General features: G+C 42.4%; 1 protein-coding gene and 1 long non-coding RNA gene across 3 annotated transcripts in view; one reads left to right on the forward strand and one right to left on the reverse strand.

Moving 5' to 3' along the window:
- IL10RB (interleukin 10 receptor subunit beta) overlaps nucleotides 1-15,319 on the forward strand; it is a 31,441-nt gene that overhangs the window by 8,038 nt on the left and 8,084 nt on the right. The window contains exons 2-6 of one of the 2 annotated variants that reach the window (XM_075910999.1): nucleotides 1,075-1,198; nucleotides 2,985-3,139; nucleotides 6,711-6,880; nucleotides 9,680-9,830; nucleotides 14,055-14,212. In XM_075910999.1, coding sequence (XP_075767114.1) covers nucleotides 1,075-1,198; nucleotides 2,985-3,139; nucleotides 6,711-6,880; nucleotides 9,680-9,830; nucleotides 14,055-14,212 — 758 coding nt within the window. Of the gene's footprint in view, nucleotides 1-1,074; nucleotides 1,199-2,981; nucleotides 3,140-6,710; nucleotides 6,881-9,679; nucleotides 9,831-14,054; nucleotides 14,213-15,319 lie in introns of both variants that reach the window. The other variant, XM_006126037.4, reaches the window with a different exon arrangement.
- The window catches only part of LOC142820956 (uncharacterized), a 66,257-nt gene that overhangs the window by 3,378 nt on the left and 47,560 nt on the right, over nucleotides 1-15,319 (reverse strand). Inside the window, exon 2 of the long non-coding RNA XR_012897985.1 lies at nucleotides 2,908-3,184. This is a non-coding gene — a long non-coding RNA (uncharacterized LOC142820956). The remainder of the gene's footprint in view (nucleotides 1-2,907; nucleotides 3,185-15,319) is intronic.

Raw genomic sequence — 15,319 nt, forward strand, 5'->3', positions numbered from 1 at the left:
GAAGCAGGGGACAGAGTAGATGGGGTGCTGCTGGGTTGGTCCCGTAGCGCTGCCCTTCAGGGCTGCAGGCAACCAGGCAGCAACCTAGCTGCTCTTGGGGACACCTGGGGCAGAGCAGCGGCGCTACAGGACCAACCCAGCAGCACCCCAGCTGCTTTGCCCCAGGCGTCCCCAATTCAGCCGCTGCTGAAACTGATCAGCGGCTGACTCCAGGAAGCCCAGGACAGAGCTGCTCTTGGGGACACCTACGACAGAACAGCTGGGGTGCTGCCGGGTTGGTCCCGTAGCGCTGCCCCACGGCGCTGCGGGACCAACCCTGCAGCATCCCAGATGCTCTGTTCCAGGCGTCCCCAAGAGCAGCTGGGGTGCTGCCAGGTTGGTCTCGCAGAGCTGAGGGGCGACGCTACCAGACCAACCCGACAGCACCCCAGCTGCTCTGCCGCAGGCATCCCCGATTCAGCCGCTGCTGAAACTGACCAGCAGCGGCTGAATCGGGGATGCCTGGGGCAGAGCCGGACTATCAGAAGGGGGGGGTTATGGGGTGGCTTCCCTCCTCCCCAGACCCTTCATAGCCCCCCTTCCGATAGTCCGGCATATTTGATAATCCGGCACCCCTGGGTCCTAAAGGTGCCAGATTATCTGAAGTTTACTATAAACGGTATCACGAGCTTTTATGGATGCAACCCACTTCTTCAGATGGGTTGCGCCCACAAAAGCTCATGATAACATCTACATGTTTTGTTAGTCTTTAAGGTGCTACTAGACTATTTGTTGTTTTTTAAGTTTTTCCTTTAATATATAGACAGACAACTGAAGCACAGCTAAAAGAACAATTGAAGCACAGCAGTAAGAGCTGTGCTTTGTAGCTGGCTTGGCTGGTATAATTTCTGACTTGTCTGTAAGGAATCAAAATTATTTTAATAACCCAATACTCTTGGAATCTTCTAATTAACAGTACAGTATAAGTATATTCCAGCAATACTTTTAGTTTCTTTTCCAGTTTTCAAAAAGGGTTATTTTTTATACTTCAGTCATTGGAAGAATACTTACTATACTGGTTTGTTTGTTTTTCAGCATTTGGAATAGTGCCAGAACCAAAAAATGTAAGAATTAATTCAGTTAATTTGAATCACATTCTACAATGGGATCCGCCTACTTTTCACAAAGAAAATATTACTTATACAGCCCAGTATATAAGGTAGGTCTGGGATTCATGTATTTACCTTTGCAAGATGTCATAGATAACACTATTGTTTTCTTGTGATTTTTTTCCCCATAAACGTGGATTGTCCCTTTCTTTTGCCTTATATCCATGAAACACCTTCTCCTAAGCTAGATACCTAGTAGAGGGCATGCTTTATAGTTTTTAATATTCATTAGTTTGTCACATACTCATCTGGAGTGAGAAACAATGTAATGTTAATGCACATTCTTTCTCCCAGGGAAACTACTACATCAGCAGGCACAGCACTAATGCATTTTCCCACATTTTCCAATTTCTCATGCTGGCAACAGGTCCCACTTTTACTCCCTGCACAATCGTTTGAGAGAACGTTCTACAGAAATGGCAGGTGAAGAGCTGCAAGAATGTTCCTGCTGCCTCTGTGCTCAAAAGCAGAGATTCTCAGGAGTTTACTCTGAGGCCTCATTTTGTCAAGAATTTTTCTCATTTTTTCTCTCCAGATTTCTGGGAGGAGAAGGGTTTTGTGGGGATCACTCTAAAGAAGGCTGAGGACATGTGTAGAAGGGTGAAAAGTAGGGTTCCCAGGTGTCCAGTTTTCTACTGGACAGTCCAGTATTTGCACCGTCTGTAGAAAAATTCAGAAAATACCGGACATGTGCAATGTCTGGTATTTTGTGAATTCCCGTCTGGGTGCCGGACGGAAGCCTGGCAGGGGCAGGGGAGCAACTGGGAGGCGAAGCGCAATTGGCTTTGGGAGCCCTGTGGTCACGCGCAAAAGCCGGGTGGGGCGGGACGAGGCGGGGGCCAGGACTCCCAGCCACCCTCCCCCGCCCAGCTTTTGCACGGGACCAGAGGCTCCCAGCGCCAATCACAGCCCCGCCTCCCAGATGGGAGCCTCTGGCTGCAAGCAGAAGCTGGGTGAGGGGAGGGGCTCCCAACCCTGCCCCCGCCCCCGCCCAGCTTCTGCTGGCAAGTAAAGGGAGCGCCTGCCGGGACTCCAGCTGCGGCCAGTGGCTGCACCCCCCCCCCTTGCCAGGTCTGCTTCCCGCCTCCCCTTCCTCCCCTCCAGCACCACGGCCCCCAATCTTCCCCCCCAGCTCTGCTTCCCACCCTCTCTTCCTGCCAGCCAGCCCCGCCACCCCCGGACACCCTCCCCTGCTAGCTCTTCTTCCCGCCCCCCTTCCTCCGGGCCCCCCATCCTGCTCTCCAGCCCCACAGCCCCTGATCCCCCCCCCAGCTCTGCTTCCCGCCCCCTCTTCCTGACGGCCAGCCCCGCAGCCCCTGAACACCCCCCAACCCCGCCAGCTCTGCTTCCTGCCCCCCTCCCGGCCAGCCCCGCCTCCCTCCCAGCCGGTCCTCCCCTTCCTCCCCCCGGACAAGCGTGTCTGTTTTTTTAGCGGGATCTACCTGGCAACCCTAGTGAAAAGTAGACTGAAAATTCAGGCATATTTGAACTTGATTGTGGTATCAGGCACAGAATTTGCATTTGCCAAGTCAAAGAGCAGCTGTGTACTTTTTTCTGAATGATCACCTTAATCTCTATCTTTATCATAAAGTAATAATCTAATAGATAGATGTTACAAATGTTTAATACCTATGTATATGTGATAGATATAGATGTATCAGTGTAGATATATCAGTGTTCTTATTTTTTTCAGCTAATAGTTTTTGCCTGAGAGGTAATTAGCAATGTCAATATATAGTAAGTGTGTACTGCCACTTACCTGCTTCACAGAAATGAAGGATATTTTCTTGTTCCGAATATGACTTGGATACAATTCTTTTGCCTCCTCTACAGCAGTGTTTTGAAGAAGAATGAGTGCGTGAGCATTGTTAACACCCACTGTGACTTCTCTTCTCTTCCTGATTATGGCAACTACACCTTGCGAGTCAGAGCTGAGTCAGAGAATGAAGAGTCAAATTGGGTGAACATCATCTTTAAGCCAATTGATGACAGTAAGGCTTCCTCCTAACAGGCAGCTTTTGACCACTAATAGTGAACTGTTAAGGAAATAAAATTGCAATTAATCTGAATATGAAGAGATCTTAAAATACAGATTGTTCTAAATTTACAAATCATTTTAAGTAAAGCATGAAATATCCAAGTGCTAATTAGTATATAGGTTGAACCAGGGCCGGATTAAGATCTTTGTAGACCTTAGGCATTCTCCTAATCATAGGCCTTTAAATTAGATTACATATAAATATATAAGGGAGAAATGCTCTATCACCTATATCGCCTAATATCGCCCACTTTAATTTTCGCTTTTGAAAATGGTACACTGTGTGCGCAATTCATGGTACTTCATGCTAAAATAACAGCCATTTTGATGTATATTACAATTAGGGTTGCCAGATGGTTTAACAAAAAATACCAAACACCCCCTCTCCCATTCGCCCCCCAAAAAAAACACAGAGAAAAAATTCTGTTGAGGGAAAAAAAGGGAGGGGCCAAAGTTGTTAAGCAAAAACAACAAAAAAAGGTGCTGTGCCTTTAATGGTCCTGCACTCCTCACTCCCCTGCCCCCGCCAGACGCGGCAGAGGACATTTGTCCCCGATGGGCTTCCTTCCGAGGGAAACAGGAAATACAGGACATTTCACTTAACGGACAGTCTGAGCAAAAATCGGACACCTGGAAACCCTAATTCAATTAGATTTAGGATGTACCTGATGGTTAATCAGCTGATAAGGGCAAGTAATGGGATGTTGCTGCTATGACTATATCATTTGATTTAGCAGTTTTCTTACTTTCGAGTCCATTAAGATTTTTTTAAGGCCCTAAACTTATTTTAGTCCCTAGTCACTGTGTCTATTGTGCCTAATGGATAATATGGCCGTGGGTTGAATCTCTCTAATCCAGCACTCTCGGGACCTGACTGGTGCCGAATTTGCCAGACCATGGGAGGTCAATATTGTCTAGCAGCATTACTACCACTTCCACAGCTTATTGGTCTCTTAACAGACATGTTGGGGTAAATTAGAGCTAAATAACAGCACAGAACACTGAGAGCCAGGGCTGGTGGCTTTAAGCAAACTTTATGGGACTGTGGGAAACTTGTTCATATATCATGGGTATGCCATACGACTAACTAAAATTATGCCGGACCACAGATGGTGCTAGACTAGAGATAGTCAACCTGTACTTTTTGGAAGAGTGGAGTTGTGCTCAGAAATACTCTTCAAGGAATTCTGCACCAAAATTTTTTGCACACTATATTTTCAAATTCAGCACAATTTTATAAGTTTTACTTGTCAAAATAACAGAATATGATCACACCCGTTTCAATTATTTTTGGTCATTTATTTCAAAATACCTGTCAACAAGTCTGTTCGTAAAAATACTGACAAGAAAAAAGAATCAGGATATGTTTTTTGACAAATAGATTCCTTACTAATCATATTAATACTGAATTCTGATAATTCATTCGAAATAAAATACAGACCCTTCAGAAGCAGTGCAAATGCTTGGTGAAGTCAGCGGTAATAGAGGAACTGAGAGAGAGGGAAATAATTGCTGGGAAGGAGCCTGCATATGAACTTGGAGGGTTTTTGTGTATGGGTGGGAAAAGTATGGAATAGGGTTGGGACTTTTGGTGGGGGGGGGGGGAGTCTAGACGTAGCTCTCGTGAACATCCACATTAGAGATCAAAAGCATTAACAGGTCAGAGTTCTCTAAAGTATTGCATTAAAAAAGGGTTTTGATTCATGTTTGAAGAGTTAACTTCTAAGGAACTCTGACCTTCAAAAGCCATTGTATAATTGGACTGAGTCATCCATGCATAAAACTAATTGAGAAAAGACTTGGCAGCACTGGTGAAATCTGCAATATAGATAGGACTCTTAATCAGTGTGCCATTTTTTACTACAGTATTTTTAATCCTGCTCATTGCAGTTACACATCTGATTCCTGGCTATGCCACAGTTTCCACCAGCATGACCACCAACAGAGTTGGAGCTGTTGGAAAATTACAGACCCCAATACAGTATGTAGGTTCAGCCTAGGAACAGCTGAGTTACCAATGGGAATTTTTTTTCACAACTTTAAGCCAGGTTAAAACCAACTGGAATTACCATGTAGGCAAGGCCACCACAGCCGGAATTGTTTTTACAACTACAATACAGGCAGTCCCCGGGTTACGTACAAGATAGGGACTGTAGGTTTGTTCTTAAGTTGAATTTGTATGTAAGTCGGAACTGGTACATATTGTAGGGGAAACTCTAGCCAAACATTTCTCCAGAGCTCAGTTTTATTCTCCCACACCTCACTTCCCTCAGTCCTTTATTCTCAAGTGAGGTGTCTGCTGAGAAAAGCCGCTCCGCGTCTCCTTGGTCTGCTGGGGGTGGCGCTAGCTTCAAGTCTCCCTGGTCTGCTGGGGGGAAGCAGCTAGTGCGGGGTTGTCTCACCCCGTTTGTAAGTAGGGATCCTATGTAAGTCGGATCAATGTAACCCGGGAACTGCCTGTAGTGTGAATTTCTGAAAAAATTATAGCCTTGTGTACATTGAGCTATTTCTTAAAATATCTCACTGATGCCTTGGGGTAACATTACCACTGATAGCAATGTTTGGAATACAAGTGTAGACTGACCAGCAGCATTTTTACGATCTGAGCACAGGGTTAGATGAGAAGGTGGTTAAAGTACTTCTCACTGGTTTACACTAGCATTCCCATTAGTGCTAGCACTTATACAGTGGTACAGCTGGAACACTAGGAGACTTTATGAAACAATTCATTGTAGATACAACCTAAGTGAGGAATAAAATGCTCACTAAAATAAGTTATTTAAAAATTTAATAAACTAGCTAGTTTCAAAAGATAAAAATATATCCTGTGATGCAAAAAAATTAATAAACTCAGAAGCAACTCAAGAGCTGCAGTTTCTCAAATAAAAACAAGGAGTCCAATGCACTTTAAAGTCTAACACATTTATTAGGGCATTAGCTTTTGTGAGTTGCAGCTCACTTCATCAGATGCATGAAGTGAAAGATTGTGATGGCATGGATATATACGTAAATATAGAGATGGGAACGATACAACTGTCTTAATGAGGCTCATTATCATGAAACACTTTACCTGAAAGTTTCCTCGGTGACATCTGACATCACTGAGCCGCAGCTCACATGGGGAAACACAAGCAATAAGATGCCCCGGGAGCAGGTTCCATAGTATTCTTATCTCTGCCATTAGTGAAAGCATCTTGAAGGACAGAACTGAAAGAAGAAGTGGGCTGTGCCCACAAAAGCTCATGACACCATCTACGTATTTTGTTAATCTATAAAGTGCTACCAGACCTTTTGTTGCTTTTTAAGTTTAGAACTGAGAATGGCAGACAGCAAAAGTGTAAAGACAAAGTCACTTTATGACACATCTGTGACTAAAGAATTTATTTACCCTTGATTCTTTGAGGTTAAAGAGTTTTCTTCAAGGTAATGATAGTGATAAGGCATAGTGCTGTATACCATAAAAATAACTGTCTGAGAAGAGATTGTATTTTTGTGATTTTTTTTTCTGATCTCTTTTCATTTAGCTGTCATTGGACCACCTGAAGTAAAAGTGAAATCTGAATCTGGATCTTTGTATTTAGATTTCACAGGCCCTTTTGCTATACGTGACTTGCACAAGTGGCCTTTAAAAGAATTTTATGGCAACTCTTGGGTTTACAGGGTGCTATACTGGAAAAAAAGCAATAGCAAAGAGGTAACTTTTGTTCAATTGACTCTCTTTTGTGACTCTGATTTACAACTGCAGCTTTAAATGGGCATTTCTAGGTGTATGACTGTATAATGTTTTGAGGCATAACTGCTGAAGCAAAAACAAGATCTCTGAAAATTAGTGATATTAGGAAGTTATAATTATCACAATTTGCTTCAATAGCAAACTGTCAGAGGGAATTAGTAACTACCTACTAAATGGGCATAAACTATCATTCAATAGTTAGAAATAGTTATTAAATTATGAGCCTTTATCACCTTTATGCATCAATGTTTTTATTTTTTTAGTGGCATATGCTACAGTCATCACCACAGTACCCATGCATACTACACAAAAAAATCAACTTAGAAATGCTATAGGGGTAAAACTAACTAGAGGTATAATGAATAGCTGATCTGCAACCAGTTATATGTGATTCAAGCAGTTTTGCTAGAATGATCTATTTTACAGTACTGGTTTGAAAAAGGCTGGATTTTGGATTCTTAACATGGCTGCTACCATCCTCTCCCGGGGTGGGCATGTCCCACACACTTCACTGTACTCTATGCATATGATAAAACAAAAATAATAGATTAATTATGGTGTGATAGAATGTTGTATTTGATCCAAGAAAGATATAATTTTCTATCGATCTCCATGGAAATATACTAGATCTCTGTGCAACAAAGGACATTTTTATACATGAACACTTTGGTGCCTAGATATTAGTCTGATTCATATTAGGTATCCTTCAAAATTCCCAGTCTAGTATTTAGTATCCAGATGCAGAAATAAAGGAATCTTCTCATCTCTAACAACTTTTTAGCCTTAGCTCAGGAATAATGTAGGAGAGAGGAGGGAAGAGAGAATTATTCTGAAGGGTAAGTCAGTGAGTCCATCCATACCTGGCAGTGCCAGATTTATACACAAGTTAAGTAAGGTACATTTTAGGGCCTCAGATTTTGAGGGACCTCTAAATACAAAAAAAATTACTAATTTTTAGTTGCCTATGTACATCCTCACCTATGCACAGGTATATAGGCAATTCTATTTTCATTGTCCTTTCTATTAGTATAAGACATATCTTTTGGTAATGCTGTGGGGCTTCTTAAACTTGATATACAGGCAGTCCCCGGGTTACATGGATCCGACTTACATCGGATCCCTACTTACAAACGGGGTGAGGCAACCCCGCACTAGCTGCTTCCTCCCAGCAGACCAGGGAGATGCGAAGCTAGCGCCCCCCCCCCCCCCCCCCCCCCCGCAGCAGACCAGGGAGACGCGGAGTGGTTTTTCTCAGGAGACACCTCAGCTTGAGAATAAAGGACTGAGGGAAGTGAGGTGTGGGAGAATAAAACTGAGCTCTGGAGAAATGTTTGGCTAGAGTTTCCCCTACAATATGTACCAGTTCCGACTTACATACAAATTCAACTTAAGAACAAATCTACAGTCCCTATCTTGTACATAACCTGGGGACTGCCTGTAGCTGAGCTTCAGCATGTCTTAATCTGGCCCTGATACCTGGTCAAACTGCCAATTGGTCAAGTTGCCAAAGGAAGCAAGTTACTCAAAAGGAGATGTCACTGAGAATATTCAGGTTTCCGCACTCGAGTAAGAACCTGGGAGATTACCTCAGTGATTAAAGAAGACTCTAAGAAGTGCCAGACAATTTCATTCGATCTTTTAAAAAAATTAGTACTTGGATAGATTATTCCCCCACAGCAATGAAATCTTCTAAGCTAACCAGCAGAAAAGTGTCCTAGTTTACTGTAAGCCAAGTCAGTAAATAACAGCACTTTTAGCTAGTGTCACCTAGTGTAAAGTTGCATAGGCATAGAGACCATCTTTTTTAGTAGCCATCTCCTTAACCACATACAGATTTCTACTCTTAAGACTAATACCATTAAACACACCCAGAAGAAAATAAAAAGTCAGTGCTGTGTACAGTCACACACAAAATACTTTTACATTGACCAGCTGTTTTAAGCAGGCAGCATGCCATATTCTACATTAGCAAATGTTTGAGTAGTTTTCCTATGTAACCCTAAACAGAGTGTGTTGCGTGAATATTTGCTTGGTTTTGTTAGCTGCTAGATTTTTTTAAAATAATGCTACTTAGAATTCTGTGCACACTTATATAATAGCTTTAGAGTCACTCTTCTGCTAGAACGTGTCTCTTGGAAAATTCTTTTATGGCATAGTGGAAGGAAAATTCCTGTAAATTCCTGTAAATCTGATCATAAGAAATTTAAAGCCCACCTATTGTCATTCAGTGAACCAGTTTAAGAGCTAGGATTTCAACCCTGTTATAGCTCTTGTTTTGTAAGGTGATTATTTTTCACCATCAATAACATGTTTTAGAATAGAAAAAGGATTTTGAAGACCGCTGATTAATTTTAATATTTGCAGTGTCCTTTTTAGGCAATTCTTAAAAGGAAATTTTTCTTTGATTATTGTTGAGTAAGTAATATGGAAACTACAAAATCTGTTTTAACTTCTGATATTTTAAAGTTTCAGAGGGGTAGCTATGTTAGTCTGTTTCAGCAAAAATAATGAGGACCCCGTGGCACCTTAAAGACTAACACATTTTATTAGTCTTTCAAGTGCCACAGGACTCCTTGTTGCTATTGATATTTTAAACTTTTGTTTTTTCTGGAACTAGATATAGTATAAACCCAATCCATAGTGCAGCTATGAATGCAAAGACTACTAAATTGAGTTGTAATTAGAAATTAGTACTATAGTTTGTCAATTAATTGGAACTTGAATTTGTCTTTGAATTTTCTGTATTTTTCTTTCATATAGGTTATAATCAGAGATGCTAACTATAACTCAGAAATATTATCTGATTTGGACTCTTGGACAATATATTGTCTTCAAGTTCAAGTTGTTGTTCCTGAATTGAACAAAAGAGGGGAACCGAGTGAAGAAATCTGTGATACGACAACTGATAATGGTATCGCTAATACAGCAGTACATTATAAACATCCTGATTAATTAAGAAACACTGTAAGATGCTTATTCATTGTTTATAAAAGAAACAGAAACATACATGTAAACCTTCAGAAATTATTTGGAACTTCTGTATTCATTGTGATATCCAAGCATATCTCTGATTTGCAAAAAAAATGTAAACCTTTAATTTAGTCTCTTTTATAGCTAAAAATAATAAGATACACAGCAGATAAAATTTACTGTAGTGAAGAAGGCCCAAAATGTACTGTAGTGCAGTGGGCCTCCATGAGACACATGCCCCCTTTAAGTCCTCAAAGCAAGTAATTTAAGTAGTGCATTGGCTTTATTGGCCCCTCTGCATAAACATCATTTATCCATAAACGGGTGAAAGTAACGTACATTTCATACAGGTACTGTTATTGTCTCCGCGAGAGGGGGAGTTTGGAGCTGCAATATGACAGTGTCTGTAAATATAAGTGTGGTGTGGAATGCGGGGGGCTCAAGGCACGGGTTGGGGTGGGGGTGGGTGTCGGGGGGAGTCAGGGCAGAGGGTGGGAGTGTGGGGGGATGCAGGAATCAGGGCAGGGGGCTCAGGGCGTGGGGGGCTATGGCAGGGGGTTGGGTGTGGAGGGGAGTGCCGGAAGGCAAGAGCGCCTATTTAGGAGGTCAGTGAGACTGAATCCCCTTACCCAGTTTCTACTGATGCTGCTTGTTTCTTGATCTTCCCCTTCTTTCCTCTAGCTCCTTCACAGTGATAGCTCATTGTGTGGGTCATTCACTCCTCTGTCCCCTCCCTGCACCAGCCAGGAGAGAGAGGAAGAGGAACACTGTGAGCTTTCCTCTCACTCCCTGACAGTGTCAGAAGGGGAACAGCAAGTAAAAACAGCGTTGGTAGGAATGAGGAGCTTCAGTCCCTCCAGCCTTTCCTAAAGGGCAACTTGGGTGGAGGATTTAGGACTAGGACAGTCCCAGACGGATTTGGGGAATGCTCCCTGCAAACCCTTTGCACCTGCCTGCTGCTTAGCACAGCAGCCTGCAGTAAGGATGTTAAATAACGATTAATTTATTGGGTGAGTAGTCGATGGAATTTCCATCAACTAGTCAATAGGCAATTGTGCATTCCTCCTTTGAAATGTAAAAGTGCTCCAGTGGGCCCGGGGGCTTTGTGCATTTCAAAGTGGAAGTGCCCACGTGGAGCCCAGGGTCAGTGGGGGACATGGACTCCGGGCTCTATTCGCGACTGCCACTTTGAAATGCCACATGGAGCTGGGGGTCAGCTGGGAACTCCGCAGCTGATCCTGGGCTCTGAGCACTTTAAAATGCTGTGCTGGAGCCTGGGATCAGCAGGGGAGTCCATGTAAACTTAGATTTTCAGAAATCTATAGTTAGATTTTCAGAAAGCCTTTGACAAGGTCCCTCACCAAAGGCTCTTGTGTAAATTACATGGCCATGGGATAAGAGAGAAGGTCCTTTCATGGATTGAGAACTGGTTAAAAGACAGGAAACAAAGGGAAGGAATAAATGGTAAATTTTCAAAATGGAGAGGGGTAACTAGTGGTGTTCCCCAAGGGTCAGTCCAGGGAACAATCCTGTTCAACTTATTCATAAATGATCTGGAGAAAGCGGTAAGCAGTGAGGTGGTAAAGTTTGCGGATGATACCAAACTGTTTAGGATAGTCAAGACAGAAGCAGACTGTGAGGGACTCCAAAAAGATCTCACCAAACTGAATGATTGGGCAACAAAATGGCAAATGAAATTTAATGTGGATATGTGTAAAGTAATGCACATTGGGAAAAATAACCCCAACTATACGTACAGTATGATGGGGGCTAACTTGGCTATGACAAATCAGGAAAGAGATCTTGAAGTTATCGTGGACAGTTCCCTGAAAACTTCCACACAGTGTGCAGCGGCGGTCAAAAAGGCAAATAGGATGCTAGGAATTATTAAGAAAGGAATAGAAAATAAGACACAGAATATCTTACTGCCCCTGTATAAAGCTATGGTACGCCCACATCTTGAATACTGTGTACAAATGTGGTCTCCTTACCTCAAAAAGGATATTTTGGCCTTGGAAAGGATTCAGAAAAGGGCAACTAAAATGATTAGTGCTTTGGAACGGGTCCCATATGAAGAGAGGTTAAAACTACTGGGACTTTTCAGTTTAGAAAAGAAGAGACTGAGCGGGGATATGATAGAAGTCTATAAAATCATGAATGGTGTAGAGAAGGTGAATAAAGAAAAGTTATTTATTAGTTCCCATAATAGAAGAACTAGAGGACACCAAATGAAATTAATGGGTAGCAGGTTTAAAACTAATAAAATAAAGTTCTTCTTCACACAGCGTGTAGTCAACCTGTGGAACTTCTTGCCAGAGGAGGCTGTGAAGCCTACGACTATAACAGAGTTTAAAGAGAAGCTAGATAATTTCATGGAGGTTAAGTCTATTAAAGGCTATTAGCCAGGGAATAGAAATGGTGTCCCTGGCCTCTGTTTGTCAGAGGCTGGAGAAGGATGGCAGGAGACAAATCGCTTGATCATTGTCTTTGGTCCACCCTCTCTGGGGTACCTGGTGCTGGCCACTGTCAGCAGACAGGCTACTGGGCTAGATGGACCTTTGGTCTGACCAGTACGGCCGTTCTTATGAGTTCTGTGGAAATGCTGCGTGGAGCCTAGGGTTAGCTGGGCACCGATCCCAGGCTCCGCATGGCATTTCTGTGGAACCCAGGATCAGGGGGGGCTCCCAAATGATCCCGGGCTCCACTCGGCATTTCAAAGCTGTAGCGCCGCACAGAGTGTGGGATCAGCTGGGGACTCTCCAGCTGACTCCAGGTTCCGTGGAACTGCCTCAGGCACCATGCGGTGCTGCCACTTTGAAACACTGCAGTGGCTTTTCAAAGGCGCAGCACCACTCAGAGCCCGGGATCAACTGTGTGGCGCTGCCAAGGAGACTTAAGATTTTTCCCAAGTTTCCTCTATGTGCAAACTGAAACTATCATTATTATTGATTAAAATATAAACAACTAGTTTCTTTGTTTCAATATTTTATTTTTATGCAACTATACCAGTAAGTATCAATCATAAAGAATTCTCCACAGTGCCTAATCTAGATTCTAGTCTTTCATTTTTTTTATAGCACTAACCTTAGAGTATAAACTGTTGGAATGCTCCAATTTGCAGCCACACCACCTTACCAGCTATGTGTGGAATAACTATTTATTGTGGCTAGAGCCACCATCAGTGAGGTGGCCACGTCTTAGAAGAGAGCTTTGTGTTTCCATATAAGAAGAAAAGTGCATTCCCAGACTAATTAGTAAATAGCTGCTTAAAATCATAGACAGTCTTTAAAATGTTTAGACAATTTAGACAAATCTTTATTTGTATCACATGCTGTGACAGCCTTGTGCATAAAACCAAGCTTTAGAAGACACAATATTTTGGAAGTTAAAGAATTTTGGACTGCTGCCATCTCCAAGTTTGTTGCCATTTTTGTTACTATTATTTCATTTTTTCCTTTAGAGAGAAATAGAATTCAGTGCTCTGGTTTGAAGAACCCAGGCATAAGTGTACTTGGGGTTTACATGTCGTTACCCTGCTTTCCTCTTTTTCCCCATTTACTTAGAATTTTCTTCTTTCTGTAAACATTTATATATCATGGCCATAGGTTAAACTTATCTAGTAAGAATGTCATGAGCTGGTTTGAAGTGGAAACACAGTTGAAACCTTCTTACATTTGGGAACAAAATGATATATTTGTTCATTCTCCAAAATAGTTGTTAAAATGAAAAAGTGGAGGAAATAAATCTTGTATAAGTTGGACCTCCCTGGTCCTGCATCCTTGGGACTTGACTAGGTACCGGATGATGGATTTTTCCAGACCAGGGGAGGTCATGGCAGGCCCCCTGCTGCCAACCTCCCGCCCACTGGGCTTCCTGGCTCCCTACCAGCCCAGCTGAGCTGCACACTGGCTCCTGCTCTTCCCCCCTCTCAGTCCAACTGAGCCGTGAGCCAACTCCTGGGTCCCCATTTTCCCGTAGCACTGGGACTCTCTGATCCTGGAACATCTGTGGTCATGATGGACCATAGATGTTGCCAAACCAGAGAATTCCAGATTTTAGAGGGGCAACCTGTATTTACTTAAGAAAATTAAAATCTGAAAATTGTATATTCAAAATAATAAAGAATAATCAGGTTAAGAAGAATTTATCTTCTTGTTTCTTGCAGGTATAACTCCAGTGTGGATAATTGTCACTGTTCTTTTAGTATCGATATTGGTTGTTCTAGTATCAGTTCCTGCTTGTTTCTTTACCTTTATATATATATATCGGCAGGTCAGATATGTCGTCTGCCCTACGTATTCTTTTCCACAACATCTGAAGGAGGTATGTCTAATTTGTATTCTATATAAAATAATTAAGACAGACATCTGGGAGAGCCTCTTATCGATCAGACTCCCAAAAGCTTACAACTTTCTGATTAATGCATTAACTTTCTGACAGCAGTTCCTCATTCTTGCAAATGCACCTGGATTGTTAACTAGCTGTACTGTGGTTGCATAGGTTCTGCCAGAAGCAAATACGTGGGGTAATGCTGGTCATTAGGTGCATAAGCTAAAAAAATCCAGGTGTAGTATATCTGTTGCAAAATAATAGATGATGATGATAGTAGTCTTAGTAGCTATGCAGTATGATCTATTAAGTTATATCAACTTGGTTACATGTTCATTTGTGATAAACTGCTCTTATGGTTGACTTTCATTTCAAATCCTTAATCAACTGCAAAAGTTGACTACTGTGTTACTAAAGACTTGGCATCAAACTGAGCAGTGATTCAAGTGGGTGTATAAATGGGGAAGTAATGTGACTTGCACCAATTCATCATTCAGTTGGCTTCAGTCTTCTCCCTCACTACATAAAAACTTGACTACACCTAAAGGCTATGTCTACATTGGCCCCTATTACGGAATAGGCATGCAAATGTAGCACTTTGGAAGAGGCAAATCCACGGGGAATTTAAATATCCCCCGCGGCATTTGCATTTTCATGGCTGCCGCTTTTTTCCAGCTTAGAGATAAGCCGGAGAAAAGCGTCCAGAGTGGCGCGATCCTCCGGAATAAAGCCCTATTCCGGAGGATCTCTTAATAAGATACTTAATAAGAGATCCTACGGAATAGGGCTTTATTCCGGAGGATCGCACCGCTCTGGATGCTTTTCTCCGGCTTATCTCCAAGCCGGAAAAAAGCGGCGGCCATGAAAATGCAAATGCCGCGAGGGATATTTAAATCCCCCGCGGATTTGCCTCTTCCAAAGTGCTACATTTGCATGCCTATTCCATAATAGGCGGCCAGTGTAGACACAGCCCATATGTATACTGACATAGCTAAGTTGGTCAAGGGTGTAATAGAACCACATCCCATAGTGACATTCCTATGCTGATAACTCCACCCCACTTCCCATGCCTATAAATATAACTGTGCTAACAAAACAACA

Source organism: Pelodiscus sinensis, chromosome 1 (genome assembly GCF_049634645.1).
Source record: "Pelodiscus sinensis isolate JC-2024 chromosome 1, ASM4963464v1, whole genome shotgun sequence".
Lineage (NCBI taxonomy): Eukaryota > Metazoa > Chordata > Testudines > Trionychidae > Pelodiscus > Pelodiscus sinensis.